This window comes from Glycine max, chromosome 10 (genome assembly GCF_000004515.6).
Source record: "Glycine max cultivar Williams 82 chromosome 10, Glycine_max_v4.0, whole genome shotgun sequence".
NCBI lineage: Eukaryota > Viridiplantae > Streptophyta > Magnoliopsida > Fabales > Fabaceae > Glycine > Glycine max.
Genome location: NC_038246.2, coordinates 46,208,042 through 46,226,831, shown reverse-complemented (window position 1 = coordinate 46,226,831; position 18,790 = coordinate 46,208,042). Strand labels below are relative to the sequence as shown.

The 18,790-nt window shown below is 29.7% G+C and overlaps 2 protein-coding genes, 1 long non-coding RNA gene and 1 other non-coding gene across 4 annotated transcripts; 3 read left to right on the top strand and 1 right to left on the bottom strand.

Annotated features, from left to right (window-relative positions):
* The first annotated feature begins 7,419 nt into the window (after window positions 1-7,419).
* LOC100780230 (uncharacterized) lies at window positions 7,420-9,621 on the top strand. The gene is made up of 5 exons (XM_003536404.4): window positions 7,420-7,665; window positions 8,106-8,197; window positions 8,301-8,762; window positions 9,056-9,111; window positions 9,197-9,621. Exons 2-5 carry the CDS (start codon window positions 8,140-8,142, stop codon window positions 9,389-9,391), a joined length of 771 nt encoding a protein of 256 aa, XP_003536452.1. The 5' UTR covers window positions 7,420-7,665; window positions 8,106-8,139; the 3' UTR covers window positions 9,392-9,621.
* A 2,304-nt stretch (window positions 9,622-11,925) lies between these two features.
* On the top strand, window positions 11,926-13,360 carry LOC106795004 (uncharacterized). The gene is made up of 2 exons (XR_001383282.3): window positions 11,926-13,129; window positions 13,237-13,360. It is a non-coding gene; the product is annotated as an uncharacterized lncRNA (long non-coding RNA).
* On the top strand, window positions 12,003-12,198 carry LOC112998296 (U2 spliceosomal RNA). Its single transcript, XR_003263332.1, has one exon. It is a non-coding gene; the product is annotated as a U2 spliceosomal RNA (small nuclear RNA).
* Window positions 13,361-14,007: 647 nt separating the features above from the next.
* On the bottom strand, window positions 14,008-18,790 carry LOC100779692 (ferric reduction oxidase 2). The gene is made up of 8 exons (XM_003536403.5): window positions 18,431-18,790; window positions 17,208-17,310; window positions 16,909-17,100; window positions 16,587-16,821; window positions 15,873-16,200; window positions 15,539-15,782; window positions 14,669-15,378; window positions 14,008-14,367 (listed from the first exon to the last, which is right to left on the bottom strand). The coding sequence occupies exons 1-8, from the start codon at window positions 18,618-18,620 to the stop codon at window positions 14,228-14,230; spliced, it is 2,142 nt and encodes a 713-aa protein (XP_003536451.2). The 5' UTR covers window positions 18,621-18,790; the 3' UTR covers window positions 14,008-14,227.

Below are 18,790 nucleotides of genomic sequence, written 5' to 3'. Positions count from 1 at the left end.
TATAATAGATATTTTTTTAATGTGTAGAATATATTATAATTAAACTTTGTAATATATACATGTTTTTAACATATAAATTAAATTTTGGAATTATGATAAACAAATTATATTGCAATATAATTCAATTTTTAATAATTGATACATTTTTAAAAAAAGGCTGAAATTCAATATAGAAAAAAGGACAAAAAGGGTAGATTGAAATAGATAAGAAGTTTTTAAAAAAATGTACGAATAAAAATATGATAGAAATTTTTTAAATGGCCAGGTATTTTGATTAGTTGTTAAATGAAATTATATGTGAAATTAAAAATAAGAAATATATTTTAAAAGAATAATAAAATAAAATATTCAATAGAATGATTAGGATAAAACATAGCTCGGCGAGACAAAATAAATCCTAAATAAAACTCTCATTAAAAAATAAATCCTAAAACACTTTTATTTAAGAATAGCTCATTAAAACTTTCAATTAAGGACGATGATTATTTATTATTAATATCGTATAATTTTATTATTATTTGTAATTTTTTATTTATAAATTTTACTTAAATTACCCCAATTCTATACTAGTCATTCCTAATATTTATAAATTTAAAAGCTTTATAGGAATTTTATTTATTTTCAATTAATAAATTAACATAATTAAAGTTTAGTAAGTTATCCAAATTATATTCTAGAAATTCCTTATATTGGTAAATTTAAAATATTAATAGGAATTTAATTTATTGTCAACGAATAAAATAACATAATAAAATAATTACAACTTATAGAATATTTATATCAAAATATTTGTTGTTGACCGCTTGTATAAATTAAGCTAAATTAAAAAAATGTTCTTTCGGTAAAGTAAAAAAATAAAAATAAAAAAAATATTTTATTTTAACAATAAATAATTTGCATTTTTTCCATGACATTTTTTCAACACTCTTTATAATTAGATAAAATGTATTGAAAATTATCAAATTTGAGTGAATTTCATTTGTTATTTAATGATTTTTTTTCTCCTAAGTGAGATATGAGACTCATCAAACTTTATCATTTTGTATAAAATTTATCTTTATTTTATATATAGACAAATGTTTAACCTAAAATAATTTTATACTATAAATAAATAAATATTTTTTCTAAAAATTTATACCGTCATTCAATCAAACAATTTATTGTATATAATAAGTTTGTTAACTTTTTAAATAATTATCTTAAAATAATTCAAACAATAATATTTTGTGATTGAATGATAATATAAAATTATTTTATATTATCAATATATATGAATTGAACTTGTTTGTAAAAATATATTTAACTTTTTTAATATGATGTTTAATTTTAAAATCTCCCACAAAGTATTATTATAACACCGTCAATTACGTAGAAGAGAAAGGAAACTTTATACAACTAATTTTTTCATAATTTTCATTTAGATATTTGTAAGAGAAAGATTAAAATAACTTCACTCATCGTTAGAAATTAGGAATTGTGATTTTCAATAGTTGTAATTTTCGGACATGGAAATACTTATATCAAACATCCCTTGATTAAATTAGGTTAGCAGGTAAGTTTTAAGTTTTTTAGTTACTTTATCATGTTTAGACATGACAAGAAAACCCGTACTCGTGGGTGTCCGCCCGAATCCGTTTCGACTTTGACGGGTAATACCTGAGTTAACCGGGTATTGGTTCGGGTTCGGGTTTTTCCCGATAATCAAAAGTCGGGTACGGGTACGAGTATGAGATTACTAGACTCGTCCCGACCCGAACCCGAACCCGCCTCGCCACTTAAAATTTTTAGAATTTTTGCATAATTTAATCAAAAGGCATATAATTTTTATTACTAGTTAATTTCATTTTAAATTTTTTACATAATTTAATATTATTTTCTGAACTATTTAAGTAGACACAGGCATTATAATAAAGTTAGTGATATATAAGTAGTTAAAAATAGATGTTTAAAAATCAAGTTATTTTTTTTCTAAAATCAAATTTGTAATATTTTTTTACAAAAAAAAATATTTTTCTAAATGGTGTGTGGAACGGGGTTGGGGATACCCAATACCCGACGGGTATGGGGATGAGACAATAAATTCAAACCCGTCGGGTATGAGATATAAGTATGAGGATATGTTGAAGAATCGGGGTAAGGGATTGGGGATACAATACTCGTACCCGCCCCGCCCCATTGCCATGTCTAATCATGTTGAGTTATATATTGTATGAGTATCTAGTAAAAAACTAAAATATATTCTTAAAGTCGTTAACACATTGAAACATAAGTTATCTCAGAAAAATACTCGAGGAATCAGTTTTGTTGAATACCTAAGTATTGGTCATCGGAGTATATAAGAACCTCAAGTATTTTAGTATTTTGCTTAGCTAAAAATATCTAAACACTTATACAATCAATTGTTTATAGCATTGGACTGATCAATATAACCAAATGTTTGTCGAGGTGCATATAAGCACCTTTCACAAGGTTTATGCTTAAAATACTTAGATATTCGACTTAGCTGAATACCTAAATATAATTGACTCTATGTTTGAACATAACCAAATGTTTGATCTAGTGTGTGATATTCAACATGGTTAAATACCCAAACACCCAAAATCATAAAAACAATTAAAGATGTTAATAGACGCCTTAATAGTAATTATCAGCATATTATTTGATATGGTAATGACTTATCAAGACCATAGGTCCAAAGATCCATTAAAATATATATAAATAATTATGGATATATCAAGATAAGACATTATTGATTGATGTTAAATATGCATTTATTGCTCTAAGTTAAAAATTTGACGCTAAATCCTTTTCGCAGCATCTCTCCCTTCGGACCTGCAGATATTAAATAATAAAAGAGGAACGCAAAGGAGAAACAAACTCAGAGAAAATATTATCCTATCTATCCCTGAACAGGTACAAGCTATTTAATAAGTTAGTTTCAATAAACATGTGTGTTGTTGAGTTTTTGTTTGTTTGTTTGTTTTGTTTTATATATCATGTGTTGTTGAGTTTAAATATTAAGTTCGTAGTTGCATTAAATATTTTTTTAAAAAAGTTTCACCACATAGTAATCTCATTAACTCGAACATATTTATCTTCTATTTTAAAAATACACGAAATAATCTAGAAAAAATGAAATGAGAAGTGACAAGGGAGAAGAAACATGTAAGCGAAGACAAATTTGTGTAGGAGGCGCGTGGGAAGAAAAGGAAGTGTGTTGAAAAAATGTTGTACTTTGTAGGAATGAAAATGAATGGATCTTTATTCGGAAGCGATCAGCAGAGGGACTGATTTAAGGTCTTAAGGGGACAGTTATGAAGCAATTCTAAAAGGGCACACATACAAGAAAAAAAAAAAACTATCATCAACTACGTGTATAGTGATTTAAAAAATAAGCAAGAAATTTAATAATAAATATTTATATTACATTAAATTTGAATAATAAATTATTTAGAAAAAATAAATTAAATATATTAAAATAAATATTAAAATTTTTTATTTTAAAAAATAGATTGTTGGGTTGACTTTTCTTATTTTTTCATCAACCCATTTTTTGACGGGAATAAATTAAAATAAGTTAGCAGTTGGAAACCTCAATTTGACCCTAAAAAATAAGAGGGTTGACAGGTTGTTATTGGGTTAAATTTATTTTGTTTTATCAGTCTTAATTAGTGTGAAATTATTTTAACTTAATCAAAATTTTTGAATTTGAGTTCTGAAATTGTTTTGTAGTCTTATCCAATTTATTATTATTTTTAAATATTTTTATTCTCTTTAAAAACTATTTTAATTATCCTCTTTTCATTTCAATTGTCCTTTACATTCTTCTCATTTTAAATCTTTATACGATTATAGCCAGGATTATTTTTTTTCATTGTAGTATACGCTTTGATTTAGATTTATGAGTAAAACTAAATTTTTAGGTACATTAATAATTTAGTTATATCTAACGAATTAAATTTGACATATCAATAGCAATTCCACTCGACTTTATTTTTAAAAAATAAATAATCATATTTAAGAACCAAATTACTACTTAAAAAAATAACATCACATATTTTCCATAAAAAACAATCATGCTTAAATCTTGTAAAATAATTATGAAAAATAAAAGTTTCTTCTAAATATTTTATATGCTACATATTTTAAACTCGATACAGTAGATATGAAGATAAATGTCATTTAATAATTCAATGGTTCAATTTTATTCGATTGTTTAACAATGAAGAATGAGAAGCATTTTTTTAGGCATTCAATTGAGAGATATAATTATATAAGCAAAATAAAAGAATTTATTAGATTGAAAACAACTAATTACTCAAACAAAAATTAAACATTGCGTTTGTATTTATTTTGTGTCAAATGTAGAAGAAATGTAATTTTGTTATCGTTAATTTTGTTATTCACATCGATCCAAATTGATCTATTTTTACCTGTGCCTCATTTTCCCTCAAGTTGTACTCATTTTAATAAGAGTAAATTAAAATGATGACTTTTGGTTTGTTTTTATTACATTAAACATTCTTACTTTTTTGAATTCTAAAAAAAATATTATAATAGTTGATTTTTTGTTTTACCAAATAATTAACTTTTGATGTTTTGAACGTGAGAAATGTTAGTTTGAGAGGATTATATGAAGAACACATGTTTTTTGATGATTTTTTTTTGCCAAAATTGATTCATATTAAAATAATTGTCAAGAAGTACAAGTGTATAAAATAATTTATATTAGATTTGAACAAGTTGAATCAAGATTTAAAGTTCATTAAATAAAATAATTACATATAATTGAGTATTAAAATAATTACCAACAAAATTTTTCATAAATAAATATCTTTTTTTAAAAGTTCAAATAGCTAAACTCAAAAAATTACATATAATTTAGTATTTAAACATTATTTTCTTTTAATTTTGTTTTTTCTTTCATAAATGAATGTTTTTTAATTAAATTCATTAAGAAAAATTTCATGAAATTAACACATGAGATTAAAAGTAATGTAGAAAAAAAGGGTGATAAGTATAATAAAAACAAACCATAAAAGAATTATTATAATTAATTATTCTTTTAATAATTCTATGTTTAACTAATTGAATTAGATTTTCTATAGTAAATATATATTCTTTTATTTGTAAGAATAAAAAAAATAAAATTCATACCAATATACACACCTGCTTCACAAAGTGAGTCGAAACCTTGTTGATAAATACTATTTTATTTAGCACTAATTTAGTTACATTATAATAAAATTTAATCATCAAACTTAATCTATTCATTATAATCCTTAATTGTTAATTTTCATTTAATTTTGTTCGAATGCTAAACATTTATATTAATTGATTGAGTAATAACGATTACTATTTTTTTATAAGAAACTTCATATTCTTAATAAAAATTAATTATTAATTAATATCCATCTTAAATTTAATAATATTTTACTAACCAATAAAAAATATTTATTGTAAAGAAAGTAAGAACAAATTAATTACGTGAAATATTTTTATTTTATTTTTAAAAATCTTTAACGTCATAGGTGACAATTTTTATTTTAAAAAACAATCAGTGGATGGATAAAAAAAACAAACTTTTTTGGACAGATAAAAAAATTTGAAGCCTACTCATCGACAACCGAGACATAATCATATTGTTAAAATGTTTTATAAATATTAAAATGAAAAAAATATTTTTTATTTTGAGGTGTATTTTCTTTGGATGTGTATACACACAAAAGAAGATAACAGACAAAAATATTTATACTCCATTATTATATATTCAATGATTTTTTTAAATACAATATTCAATGATTCTTTTATAATCAGTTAAAAATAATTAAATTGTTCTTAAATTAGACAATTTCTAATCCTCCATGGGTTGTAACTTGTAATAGCTAATCTCAATTTTGTCATACAGAACGTCTCTTTAGTCATGGATAATACTTGTGTGGCCTAAAAAAAGAAAAAAAAATCCCATGATTGAGTATTTTCCTGACTGGTTATGCCGAGGTGAAAAAAATTACAGTCTAATTCAATTAGATCTATTTTAACTCGATATTATTTTAATTTTAAATTTATATAAATTTGAACTAAAAAAAGCAAATCAATTTGGGCCGGCCCCAAGAGGCCACTGGATTAGGCTGTCACTAGTCCATACATAATATAAGGCTGGGCCTGGTTGACTTACTTTTTGGAATTTTCTTCCTGTACCAGTTATTTTTCTTTTACCCCCAATAGTGAGAACAAAATTTCAAAAACACCCTTTCATAGGACTCATACAAATTGTCTTGATTTTTATGTTATTAACACGACGTTCTAACCAGTTGAGTTAATAGAAAAATTATATTATAAAATAGTAATGTTTCTATCTATAACACTTAAATTTTTAATATATATTTAATGCATATATAAATTTACATAATAAATTTTGTAACAATTAATTTTGATCTAATAATTAATTTTTTAACATATATAAATTTTTATTTAAAACTTATATATGTAAAAAAATAAATTATTAAATTAAAATTAATTGTAATCAAGGTCAAAATAAAAAATATACTTAATGTAATAATCATAAAAATTTATAATTAAATTTATTAAAAAAACATTAAAAATATTTTTTAAACAAATTTAGGGGATATGAATTTGTAATCCATATGAATCATATAGATTACAAATCTATATAAATCATACGGATTATGAATTTATATGTTTATTAGCATGAATAATTTTGAAAAATTCAAAAATATATTAGGTGGAGAAGATAAAAGGCAATACAAGAAGAAAAGTCCTTATTTTTATGCTTGATCGAAGTGATAAAATTGGATGATTTGTGTTGATAGTTATAGTTAAATAGCATGGATGAGTTGTCCTCTAAAAAATATGGTGAGTTATTGTAAATTTGTGATACATTTGATTATTATGAATTAAAAAAATTAGAATAATATTTTATTATAATACAAATAATATACGATTTAAAAATATTTCATGTGCTAAAAAATATTTTGCTGATAAAAGAGAACTTTTTGCAGCCTATACTGACTGTTCTATTATTTCTCACATGTGACTTTTATTTTTCTATAAAAAGATATCACTAGCCTGAACAACTCTGTAGAACTTTTTACATTAAACTGTGTGTAACGTACTTATGTGTATGCTATTTTTTTTTTTTATAGAAATCATTAATCATTAAATAATAAAAGAGCAAATATATTTTAAAAAATGAGATATTTATTATTTCTTTAAAAAAACTTTTTTGTTAGATAAAATTATCTATTGGATAATTTAGAAGAAAAAAATAAAATTATTAATTGACTAAAAAGAATAATAAAGAAAATTATTAGTAAGTGACCAAAAAATAAAATGTAGAATAACGAAAATAATTAGGCAAATAAATTTGGTCTTCCGAACTGAACCCAGAAGCAGTGCTGCAACGCAAGCAACGGTAAGAAATAGGATGGGTATTATGTAATTATATTTCTTCACGAGGGACAATAATGTAAAAGACTAATAGTTACCGTTGAAACCCATTGCGTTCATATAAAGGTGCGGCTTATGCCAAAACCATTTCTCAAAGAGATCAACAAATAGAGAAAGAAAGAAAGAAAGAAAGAAAGCGAGATCAAATTGTTGGAGAAACGCGAATTAATCCAGAAATCAAAGAAAGCGTTACTTGTAAGTTTTCGTTTTCTCGTGTTATGAGTTTTTTTGTTGTATTTGCTTGCATGCGTGTAGGGCTTATATGCTTCTTTGTAGCGTAAAAGAAGATTTTGTTTCATTTTTGTGGTTTTTGAAATCTAGGGTTTCGTTTTGGTCTGGAAAATTGAAATCTTGAATGACTATGGTGTTTGTCTGGTTCATTTAATTGAGCATTTGCAACCAAGAATCGCAGGAAATATCTGATGTTGAATATTAGGGTATTTATTTTTGGGGCTTGTTTTAGATTTACCTTTTTACTTACTCCAGTTTGATGAGATGAAGGATCTAGTGAAAATTTAACATCTTGAATTTGGTTCCAAGGGATGATTTTGGGATTTGTTGATTTTTCTCTGAAAATGAGAGACAAGACTAGATGTGTACAAGTTTATGGTTTAACCCTTTCACAATATATGCAGGACGTTCGTTTGAACATCGAAAACATTAACACAAATGGCAACACGAACTGGTCGCTTGTTTCAAAACCAAAACCTCAATGTCCACGTTAATGGTATTGTTTTGTTTTTTTTTGCTTTAAAAATGTGCCATCTATAATTGCTTCTCTGATTGTTTCAACCATGCCTATGATATAATAATTCTTAATGCTGGTACAGGAGGAGGAGCTGTTTCTGGGAAGGCTGATTTAACCGGACAGAGGAAAGTTGGGGCTGGGGGAAGAAAACCACTTGGAGATCTATCCAATGCAGGGAACCTCATCAACCAATTTGATGGAAAGAAAGCCCTTGACGGTTCATTGAACACAGGCAAACCCTCAGCCTCTGTTAGTCAGGCACCGAAATTGCACAAGTCAAAGAATCTTGAAAGTGACAAAAGAATTCCAGCTTCTGAGAAATTACTCACTCGTGGCAGGAAAGTACTTTCTGACATTTCAAACTCTGGGAAGCCACAGGTTCCTGAGATAAAAAATAAGAAGACCCTGAAACCAATAGAGGAGTCTCTTCCCCCCAGTGCAATTGCCGAAGAACAAATCTTGCACGATCATAAGAAATGCATCCAATCACAGTTTGAAACTGCAGATGTGCATCAGTTTTTCAAGACTGTTGGACTTGACGATGGTACATTTATATATTCTATGTGGTGCATTTTTTTGGCCTTTAACTACTTTATACTTTATTATTGTTTTTGCTAACTGTTGGACTTTGAGAATGGTAAATTTTAGCTTTTAACTTGGGCTACTTGTGATTATTGTTTTTGCTAACTGTTGGACTATGAGAATGGTAATGCTCCTTTTGGCTTTTAACTTGGGCTACTTTATACATTATTGTTTTTGCTAACTGTTGGACTTTGATAATGGAATGTTCATTTTGGCTGGTACTTGGTTTTTACTTATTCATTGATTTATGATCAGATTCAGATGATCACATGGAAATTTCCTTTGATCTGTCCGCAATTAGTAAACTGAAGGTTTGTTTGCTTTCTCATGTTTCTCCTGGTCTTTATATATCCTCCCCCGCTATTGCTTTCTAACTATTTTGTCCATCCTTTTCAGTCTGAGAGTGCATATTTGGAGTTGGAGGAGGTAACTGAGTGGTTGCCTGAAGTGCACTCTCTATCTGCTCTGCATGGTGGTTCCCCAGCAGTAGTACACTGCAAGACTCCAGGCTTGTCAAGTTACAGAACAATGTGGAATGATTCTACTGTCAATTTCAAGTTGATAGAGACACCAAAATTGTCCAAAAAATAATTTCTCCGGCAACAATGTAAAGAACTTGATATGGTGGAAGTCTGCTAGTATTAGATATTTTGTGCCACATAATATGTGTTGGCAATGATCCGGTGGTATTTTTTCGGTAGACATGTTTTTGTTCGTCTTAGATTTATTTTGTGCCACAGATGGTTGGCAATGATTGTGATATTTTTTGGTAAAGACATGTTTGTTCATCTTAGATTGGTAATATGAAAAGGTTTTATTCTTATGTGCTTTCATTCCTGATTTTAGTTTGTGGTTTGTTTTTTATGAAAGGAAAAATAATCGTATCCTGAATTTTCAAGACGAAATCAGCAATAGAAATACATATATAAACTATATTAATTTGCCTACAATCAAGACATATAGAAAAACATATAGGGTACTTTCGCTAAAATCATTGTTAATACACGAGATAATGGGAAATTCATTCCACATATTATCCAAAATTGAATTTGGTTAAAAGGGGAATTCCTGGTACCTGGATGTATTATCCGATTATCCGATTATGGTCACAGTATGGATGATGCATATCCAAAGTAAAAGCAATTATTACGGTTTCATCATGAAAAAATAATTAATATTTATTTATACCATAAAGTTGAATCCAAATACACTATAAAGTTGTCCTTGGTTGCATCGGTACTAAATCAATAAATCTATATCAAAATGCTTCCTTGCAGCTTTATATATTACGTGGTACAACACATTTTAGACCCTATTTCTCACTCTAAACCCCCTGCTATACGTATAAGTAACTCTCATAGGAATGTGCTAGAATTTTTTTTTAATATTGCAGCATATACAGAAGCTACATGGCTTCACAAACTCACAAACGTACCTCTACCGGAATTAAAAATCACATTAAATCACAATTTTTTTTAAAAGCAACATATGCACATAGTGATAGTATCAACAGGTCATGCAGTTTATCTTTTTCATGTTCATAGAATTATAGTGTTAAACTCTTGCGTCTGTCTTCATCTTCTCACGGTATACTTTTACTTTACTGAATGTACATTGGGTAAAACAAATGCAATACCAATTGTCAACGTGGTGAATATTCTGGGGATGGTTGAATCAGGTATATGGGGGTTTAGCCTAAATCCATGATAGGTTGTGAATTGTGCGTGTGTAGTCTCTTATGTCCCCATTCTTCAATTACATAATGAGGTGGTGAAGTATTGTATTTGTATGGTAAGAGAATTCTCGCTAGGTTGGGGAATTGAAGATTCAACGCTTTAAACCTGACAACTACATATTTTACAGAATCTGTTAGGAGAAGTGGAATTATTGTTTCTCTTTACCATGCAGAGCAAAGAACACCCAGCCTGAATTCTCAACCTATTTTGTGGGATTTTTTGCTGTATGTGATGTTATTATAAAGTATGCTCAATTATACCTCCAACAAAATGTGTATTAATTTGCCAGTGATGTTAGTCAAACATGTGATCTTTGTCCATTTTCATCCACAAACTTGCACAAGCATACGTTTAGTGGCAGCATCCTGAATGGAACAATTGTATAAATACTTGAAAAGAAAATATAAATGTTCCTCTTATAATAGCTTTAACTCATGGTTTAATTGGTACATGAAAATGTGTCCGAGTTCTAATCAACTAACGCTGTCGTTGTTTTGATTAATCGACAATTGTACATGGTATATAAGAAATCTTTGTATATGGCATGCTCAATTGATTATATTAATATCAAATGGTTCCTTATTACACGGTAATTACACGGTACACATGGTAACTGCATGGTCTAAATATCTTTGTATATTACATGGTAGTATAATCAATTGTTCAATATCAAATGCTTCCTTATTCCTTGCAGCTTCATATAATGTTACTTATCCGCCAGTTATGCTCTACGCCACTGCCTACCTAGGAGCTAATTCTCATAGCAATGTGCTAGACATTTTTGAATATTGCAGCATAAACAGATCTGCTAAATTTTCTTTCACCAACTACTTGGTTTCACATTTGTGCCTTAGACATATCAAAACGAGCATTGAAAATCATAAAAAAGAAAAATATGCAAATAGTATCAACACTTCATGCAAATACCTTCTTTTTTCATGTTTGGTGTTGAACTCTCTAATCTTGCATCTCTGTCTTCACCTTCTCATGTTTACTTTTTACTTTGCAGAATATCTTCTACAAATACAAAATATGCAGAGTCAACATAGGGTAAAAGACTTGATAAAAAAAAATGATTCATAAAAAAACATATGGTAAAAGAAATGTAATACGAATGGTCTGAGGTGAAATGTTATAGAACATTTATTTTAGGGTATAATCAGGTATATGGGATTTAGCTTGAATCCGTGAGGGATTTTGAATTGTTCATGTGTAGTTAGTTTCTTATGTCCTCATTCTTCAATTTCACAAGCTTTTCAACCACTTGGTGCCCCATCTGGTGGCAGCAGAGTATTGTAATGTGGGTGTTTGGAGACTGGAGTGTCCATGGATTTCTGTACGGAGAAATGGAAGATTTAACACATAAGGGTGCGCGTTGAAGTACTAATATGGCCCATATCGTTTAGAAGAGATAGAAATAACTCTATATCTTATTATAAAAGAAGATTTTGAAGCCATGTATACTCATACCTTTCTCGGCCTTTTGGCTAAGATCAAGTGTAGTATCTGTTCTTATCAGTTTAATATCTGATATGTGGGCCATTGGTCCACACGATATTAAATTACTTTTTTAATGGGGAGAGTCCAACACAGTAGCTTGCTACTGGGCCTCTCAAGTGTCGCCCAAGCGTTGCACTATAGCATGGGCCTGGCACACCCTATAACTACCTTTAAATCTTTCTTGGCTTTGCAAACATAGGTCATGTTTAGGAATTGCTAATTGTGGATAACAAGAAAAAAAATTCTAAATGGTGGCAAAAATTCTAAATAGTTTCCAAAATACAATGCCCGAACAAAAATTTAAGCACCTTACATTTCCTTGGTTTACCTTGACAACCATGTAACTGCTTTTGGTTCCCTATTCTATTCGCATAATGATCAGATTCTCACTTAATTGTCTTTGTTTAATTGTTATTGTTGCTTCCAGGCCTCTTGCCACTTTCATTTTACTCCTTTTCTTTTTGTATTTTTTGGTTTCCAAATGAATTTTTCTGGATTGAATACTGCAGTCAGGTAACATTCACTAGAGAAAAGTAGATTAAGTTTCTTGTATCCTTGCCGTCAAGTTCTTATACCAGGTAATAACATGTGAATGCTTTTCTAAAATTCTGCAACATGAGGGTTTGAATGTAAGGAATTCGATTTAGGTTTTGTCCTTGCTAATTATCATTTTTTTGGGAAAATGGCAACATATTTTATTATGTTTCAAATGGTGGTGAAGTCCTTAGTCCATGTGAACATATCAATTTAGATTATGTTATTGAATACAATGAAACTCAACGTAAATACACCCTGGTTGCTCTTAATGTTGATTTCCTTGTGCTAAAATTAATTTTGGAATTGTGTACCCTCTCAGTGTTCGAGTCTCCAATAATCTAGGAATGCAACATCCTAGAGCAGCCAAGTATTCTTTCTTGGTGACAATGTTTCACTCTCCTCTTTGGGGTGGTGCTGATGATTACTGTTTTCTTAAGTAAAGACAATCTTGCTATTATCTTCACAAGCAGCAAGGATATGCAATTAACTGTGGCTGATCAAGCATACCTTCTTGGTCTAACGATGATTATAAATAGTGCTGCACAATTGATGTCAGGTATCAATCAGCTTTGGCTTCTTCAAAACTACTTTATTTTGTTCAACTTCATAGTCTGCTGCATTAGTGTTATTTTAGTAGCGTTTGTTTTGGTGTAATTTCTCTAGGTGTTGCCATTGGAAGTGGATGGAAACTGACGGTGGCTTATATTAATTTAACCTGCTATTATATGGTTGGACTCCCTCTTGGATTTTATTTGGTTTCACATTGAATTTAGGGGTCAAGGTAAAATGCTGTATTTCCAACTCACTTTCATGTTTATTTTCTTTTGATCTAAAGACTTCCTCTTCTTTTGATAAAAAAGAGATATATTCAAAGGAGAAGATGGTTCAAAAATTATACTATGTATGAAAATAAAAGATAATTAAGTAATTGAGAAAAACGAGACTCTTAATATCTTGATTATATATTCTAATTTATAATATAAGAGAAAATATTTATAAATCAATTTCAATGGAATTTTGCAATTGACAATAGGATTTTATAATTATTCTACGAATATTTTGTTAGGAAGGATATATATATATATATATATATATACATGGATGGATCTCGAACCCTCATCTCTTGATTTTTTAAAAGTTAATTGGTATAAAATTATATGGGGGATAACAGTATAATATCCAATATCGAAAATGGCTGGCTTGCTCAGGCGCTTAAATGTTGTCATATTGAAAATACCCAATAAAATACCCTTACTGTCTTGATTTAATTTAAAAATAAATTTAGCCCAATGTCATGAGATTGGATAAAGCTTTTTTACATTCACACTAAAACATTTGTCCTATAAATTGTCAGTTATACACAGTATGTTTAGGGGAATAAGGTAAACTTTATCATCTTTTTTATGAAAAATATGACCAGAGGGAATAAGATAATTGATAATTGAGTTCATACTATTCCTACGCCATCAAATTACAAATTCACCTAACTAATCACAGTATGCATAGCAAAGTGATCCATTTTACACAAGATTTACAAACAGAATAGCCACTTTTGTTAACTGTATTACAAGATTGAATGAAACTAAAGATCCTGACTGTCTCCCCTGGATTAAGAGGCCACTTGTAACAAAACTAACACAACAGCATTTATAGCTCACCAGCTGAAGCTAAGGGACTCAAAATGTAGGTCATCTGTTGAACAAGAAGTACATAATGATGCTACTTCATGTCTCATTTTTCTTGGGCCACTAACAAGAACTCCAATGCTTGATCCATTACAGCCAGAGAGAATTTCTGCCAAAGATAGAAAATTTTCCTGTTAAAGGTTTTACTTGAACATCCAAAGCAGTATTTATTGTTTATAAAATGTAGCCAGAAATTTATGATAACAAGTAACAATCTCATAATTTGAGTAGCATATCTTTCAATAAGCATTACTTGATAGATCAGTTAATTTTTGGTTTGATGTCATTTAGCAGAGAAATATTCAATATAAATAGGTTTAACTAAACCTCGGGAAATGCCATTGCAAGGAAAGAGAAAATGTGACTAGATAATTAGAAAAAATTGGGACAAAATAATCAAATAATCTTACTTTTTATGTTAGGTCTTTCTCCATAATGTACTTTAGCTGTTTGGACGAGGGATTGGAGGGGAAGACTCCCTAATTCTCTGTCAGCATTGTAGTATCCTGAACCCGGAGAAGTTGATGAATTGGATGTGTAAATGTTTTTAATCTGCCCCAAATCCTTGTTCTGTTTCTTGTTCCATAGGAAAGCAGATGTTGCTACAAAGGCTATAGATATGCATATGAATAACATGCTTAGACTGGACCTTGAGAAATAAGGGTATATCATGTCAGTATTATGGTCAATTGGATATATGTAATATCTAGTTAGGATGGCAATAAGTAGAAGGAATAACATAAAGGAGGATGAGATGATAATGCTAAGATAGAGCCAACTGTTTTGTCCTAAAACTGCAGAAACTGGTTCATCCAATGCATTTGGCTTGAACCATAATGTTTGAATTAGCTTTTTGTCATTCATATCTGGCTGTTTCTCTCTGGTTACATAGGCTTCAATCTGAAGCTGCAAGCGTGAGATATCGAAGGCGGTGCAAGTGGCTGAAACTGGGAGGATGAGGTCTATCGTGGTGAGATCAATAGACTTTTTGAAGGCACATACTAGAAGAACTCTAGGAGTTTTGCTGCCTTCAGTGTTGGCCTTAAAAATTAGTGAACGGATTATGGAAATGAAAGGAGTAATGCCACTTCCTCCGCTCACCAGCACTAGCAGCTCATGCCTGCATGGAAATTTGTATCAAGTCTTGCCTTGTGAACTTTTTAATCTAGTATGATTTATTTATTTATTTATATTGAATACTAAGTTTTGATTTTGAAATCTTCCAAAGAATGAAATTCTTTAAAACGTAGAGGAAAGGTTCCCCTAGTATGCTCCAGTACCTTGAGTAAAAGGTTGAAGCTGGTCCATAGGGCCCTTCAACTGAAACATCAAGGTGGGATATTGGAATTGAAGATGATAGTTTCTGGTACAAAGTATTGGACCATGTTCCTGAACTTTTGATGACAATGCTTAAAGTATCAGAATCAGTATCACTGCAAGAGCTGATTGTAAAAGGGTGCCACTGCAACTTGGAAATACTAGGAACATTTATGAAAATGGTACTTGTAGGAGCATAGCACAGTCCTGTTATAGCAAAATGAGAGAAAAAAAAATTAACCTAAAATGGAGCCAGATACACAGTTCATGAAGAACTTTTTAGAGTCTTTGAATCACCTATGTTCTTGGCGAAGTTCAGTTCAACAGTTTCACAAGGCAAAACACGTGCCGAAACTAAGCGAACTTTCTGCTGAGATTGTAGGAATCTCAGGTACCGGTCGATCATGAATAGGTAAAATCCTGGAAGTACTATGCAAGAGTTGGAAAATCCCACATGAAACACAAAGAAGATTACAAAGACAATGTAGAGGTAATGAGTGTAGAAGAAAAGCTCAAAAGCTTTTCGCCTTATGGAAGGTAAGGTAGCAGCCCACAGGATTAATCCAGCTAGCAGAGAAACAGCTCCAGCCACATTTGAGACGCCAATTTTGTTCCATTTGAATATCTGCATGAAAGTTTGTGGATTGTGATGTCTGGTTACATAGCTTGAAGATGGCTTAGTTATTTATGATTGAAAAATGACCAAAAGGACTGACTTTGAGCAAGTTGATTGCAACCACTTATTATTATTATTATTTAGAGTAAACTATACTAATACTCCTAAAATTTCGTCAATTTTTTCCCCAATTCTCCTTCCTTTATTATACCTAATTACCTATACTAAGTCAATCATTCAAAAAAACATTACAGACATCTCCTCGTATCTAAGAAATGCATTACACGGTGTACTCTTATAAGGGATTACTATAGATGTTGAAAAAGTATGAAGTCAAGTGTAATCTCAAGAAACCTCATGAGGATGTTAGTATAATTTATTTTCTTATTTATTACCTCCAAGATTTGATGTGTCTTTCCCCAAAAAATAATATAACCTAGACCATGGGCTGTGAAGAGGGTCATTGCAATGTGTCCTAGCCAGATATGATACTTGATGCTTCCCTCTGAAGTTAAGCCAATGAACCGCAAAATTGAAGACCCTCTCGTGACCGGAAAGAACAATAAGGCTAAGCAAATATACCCAACAATGCCTAAAGCGAGGGCTGAATATTCCAGCTTGACTTCCCACCTGTGCAACAAGAACCATTCAAATGCATTAACATTTCATGATTTGAAAATTCATGTCAAGTTAAAGAGTGATAAGTTGTTTTCTTACTCATGAAATCTTTCCTTAGCTGCATCTAGTGCCACGCTTGCAAACATGCCATGTATGTAGAAGCACAAGGACCAAATTAATAGTAAAACAAACATGATAATGAAAGAGAGCTCTGTCATAGTGATTATCCCAAGAGGACCAGTTCCAAGCAATGGTCTTTTCCATGATGCAAATCCTAAGAATCCCACCTTGCTAAGAACAAGAAATTAACATACTTTTGGTTGGTCAGGCATTACAAATATTATTGAAATTTCAAAAAAAAAAAAGGGTGATGAAAAGCAAGGTATGAAATAGTGTACCTTTCGGTATTGTGATTAGAACGTTTTTGCTCCAAGTGGAAATATAGACTAGCTAAAGTGGCTATTAATAAAATTGGAAACGTGTAAATGAGTATGGTTGTCCCTGTGCATGGAAACAGGATGCAAATAAATTAGTAATGTAGTTATATTATACGAAATAAATAAAAATAAATCTCTTGTTATTTATATTTCTTTTCATCCAGCTGGTTCAGTAGTTCCGGTAGTTTCATTATATATTTGGGATATAGGTCCTGCGTCAGAACCAATGACCAGTGACAGTAACCGCTGTAAAGGATTAGTATAAAATAAGAAAAAAATGTGCCTAAATAATTTTTTGAATAAATTATTCATTTTGACTGAAGTAATGTCTTTGGCAGCATTCATTATAATTTTAAGTAACTTTTTTGTATGAAAAATGCTCTAGTTGATGATACTACGAAACAATTTTACAAAAAATGTTTCGAATGGCTGTGCTGTGAGACTAATTAAATAAGTGCTGGATAACCATCGGTATAGCGATATAGGTGGTTATATAATTTTAAATATAACTAAAAAAGATAATATATAACACAAATTAATACAACTGATTCATTCTTATTACAATCTGCAAAAGCAATTCGTAATAGACTAATTAATACAACCAATGTTAATTAGTTGTTAGAATATTAGTAGAATAATTTGAAAAGCAATTCGTAATAGACTAATTAATACAACCAATGCTAATTAGTTGTTAGAATATTAGTAGAATGATTTGAATCTAGGACCCCTCCTCTCGCAATTCTTAAACCACTAAATTAATTTTATAATTTTTATTTTCCTAAACAAATGTATTGTTTTGATTTATTTTCCCCAAAATAAATAAGATTATTTTTAAGGAAACAATATACGAAAAAGAATATTATTCTTACCATACAATTTCTTGAGACACTTTTTAACAATTTGTTTTCTCTTTTTTTTTTTATTAGATTGCTTATCTCATTGTATACTTTCTCTTCCTATCTCTCTCTTAGTTGTAAAACTAATATGAGAAATTTACTTTTGAATTATATATATTACTCTCCAAAAATGCATTTAGATTTCATGTTCTGTTCTAATAAGTAACTAGGAGAGCCTGTGTCTACCATTTTGTGTGTGAGGTGAGAGTGAGTGAAGAGGCAAGTAATTAACTTCAAAGTTATGCTTAACTTAAGGCTCTACCATTTCTGATTTATACAGTGACAAACCTTGTCTGCCGAAGTATATTGAATCTGCCTTAGCTTGAATATCTGGAAACCAATGTGGAAAGAAGATGTTGGTGGGCATCACAATCCAAACCATTAAATACCCAACAAAGATCATCACTGAGAACCACCATATCCCCATTTGCAAATACTTCACCGTCAAAGAAGCACCTCTACTCGTCTCTGAATCCATGATGCTCACTCACTTCCTCTCTCTCTCTCTCTCTCTCTCTCTCTCTCTCTCTCTCTTGTAGTTAAGAATTAAGATGATTCCCTTTTGTGAAAAACTTTGTTCAATGCACATGCATATAAATAATTTTAAATCCCGCATACAAAGAGTGGATTTTTTTTTAAATTAACGAT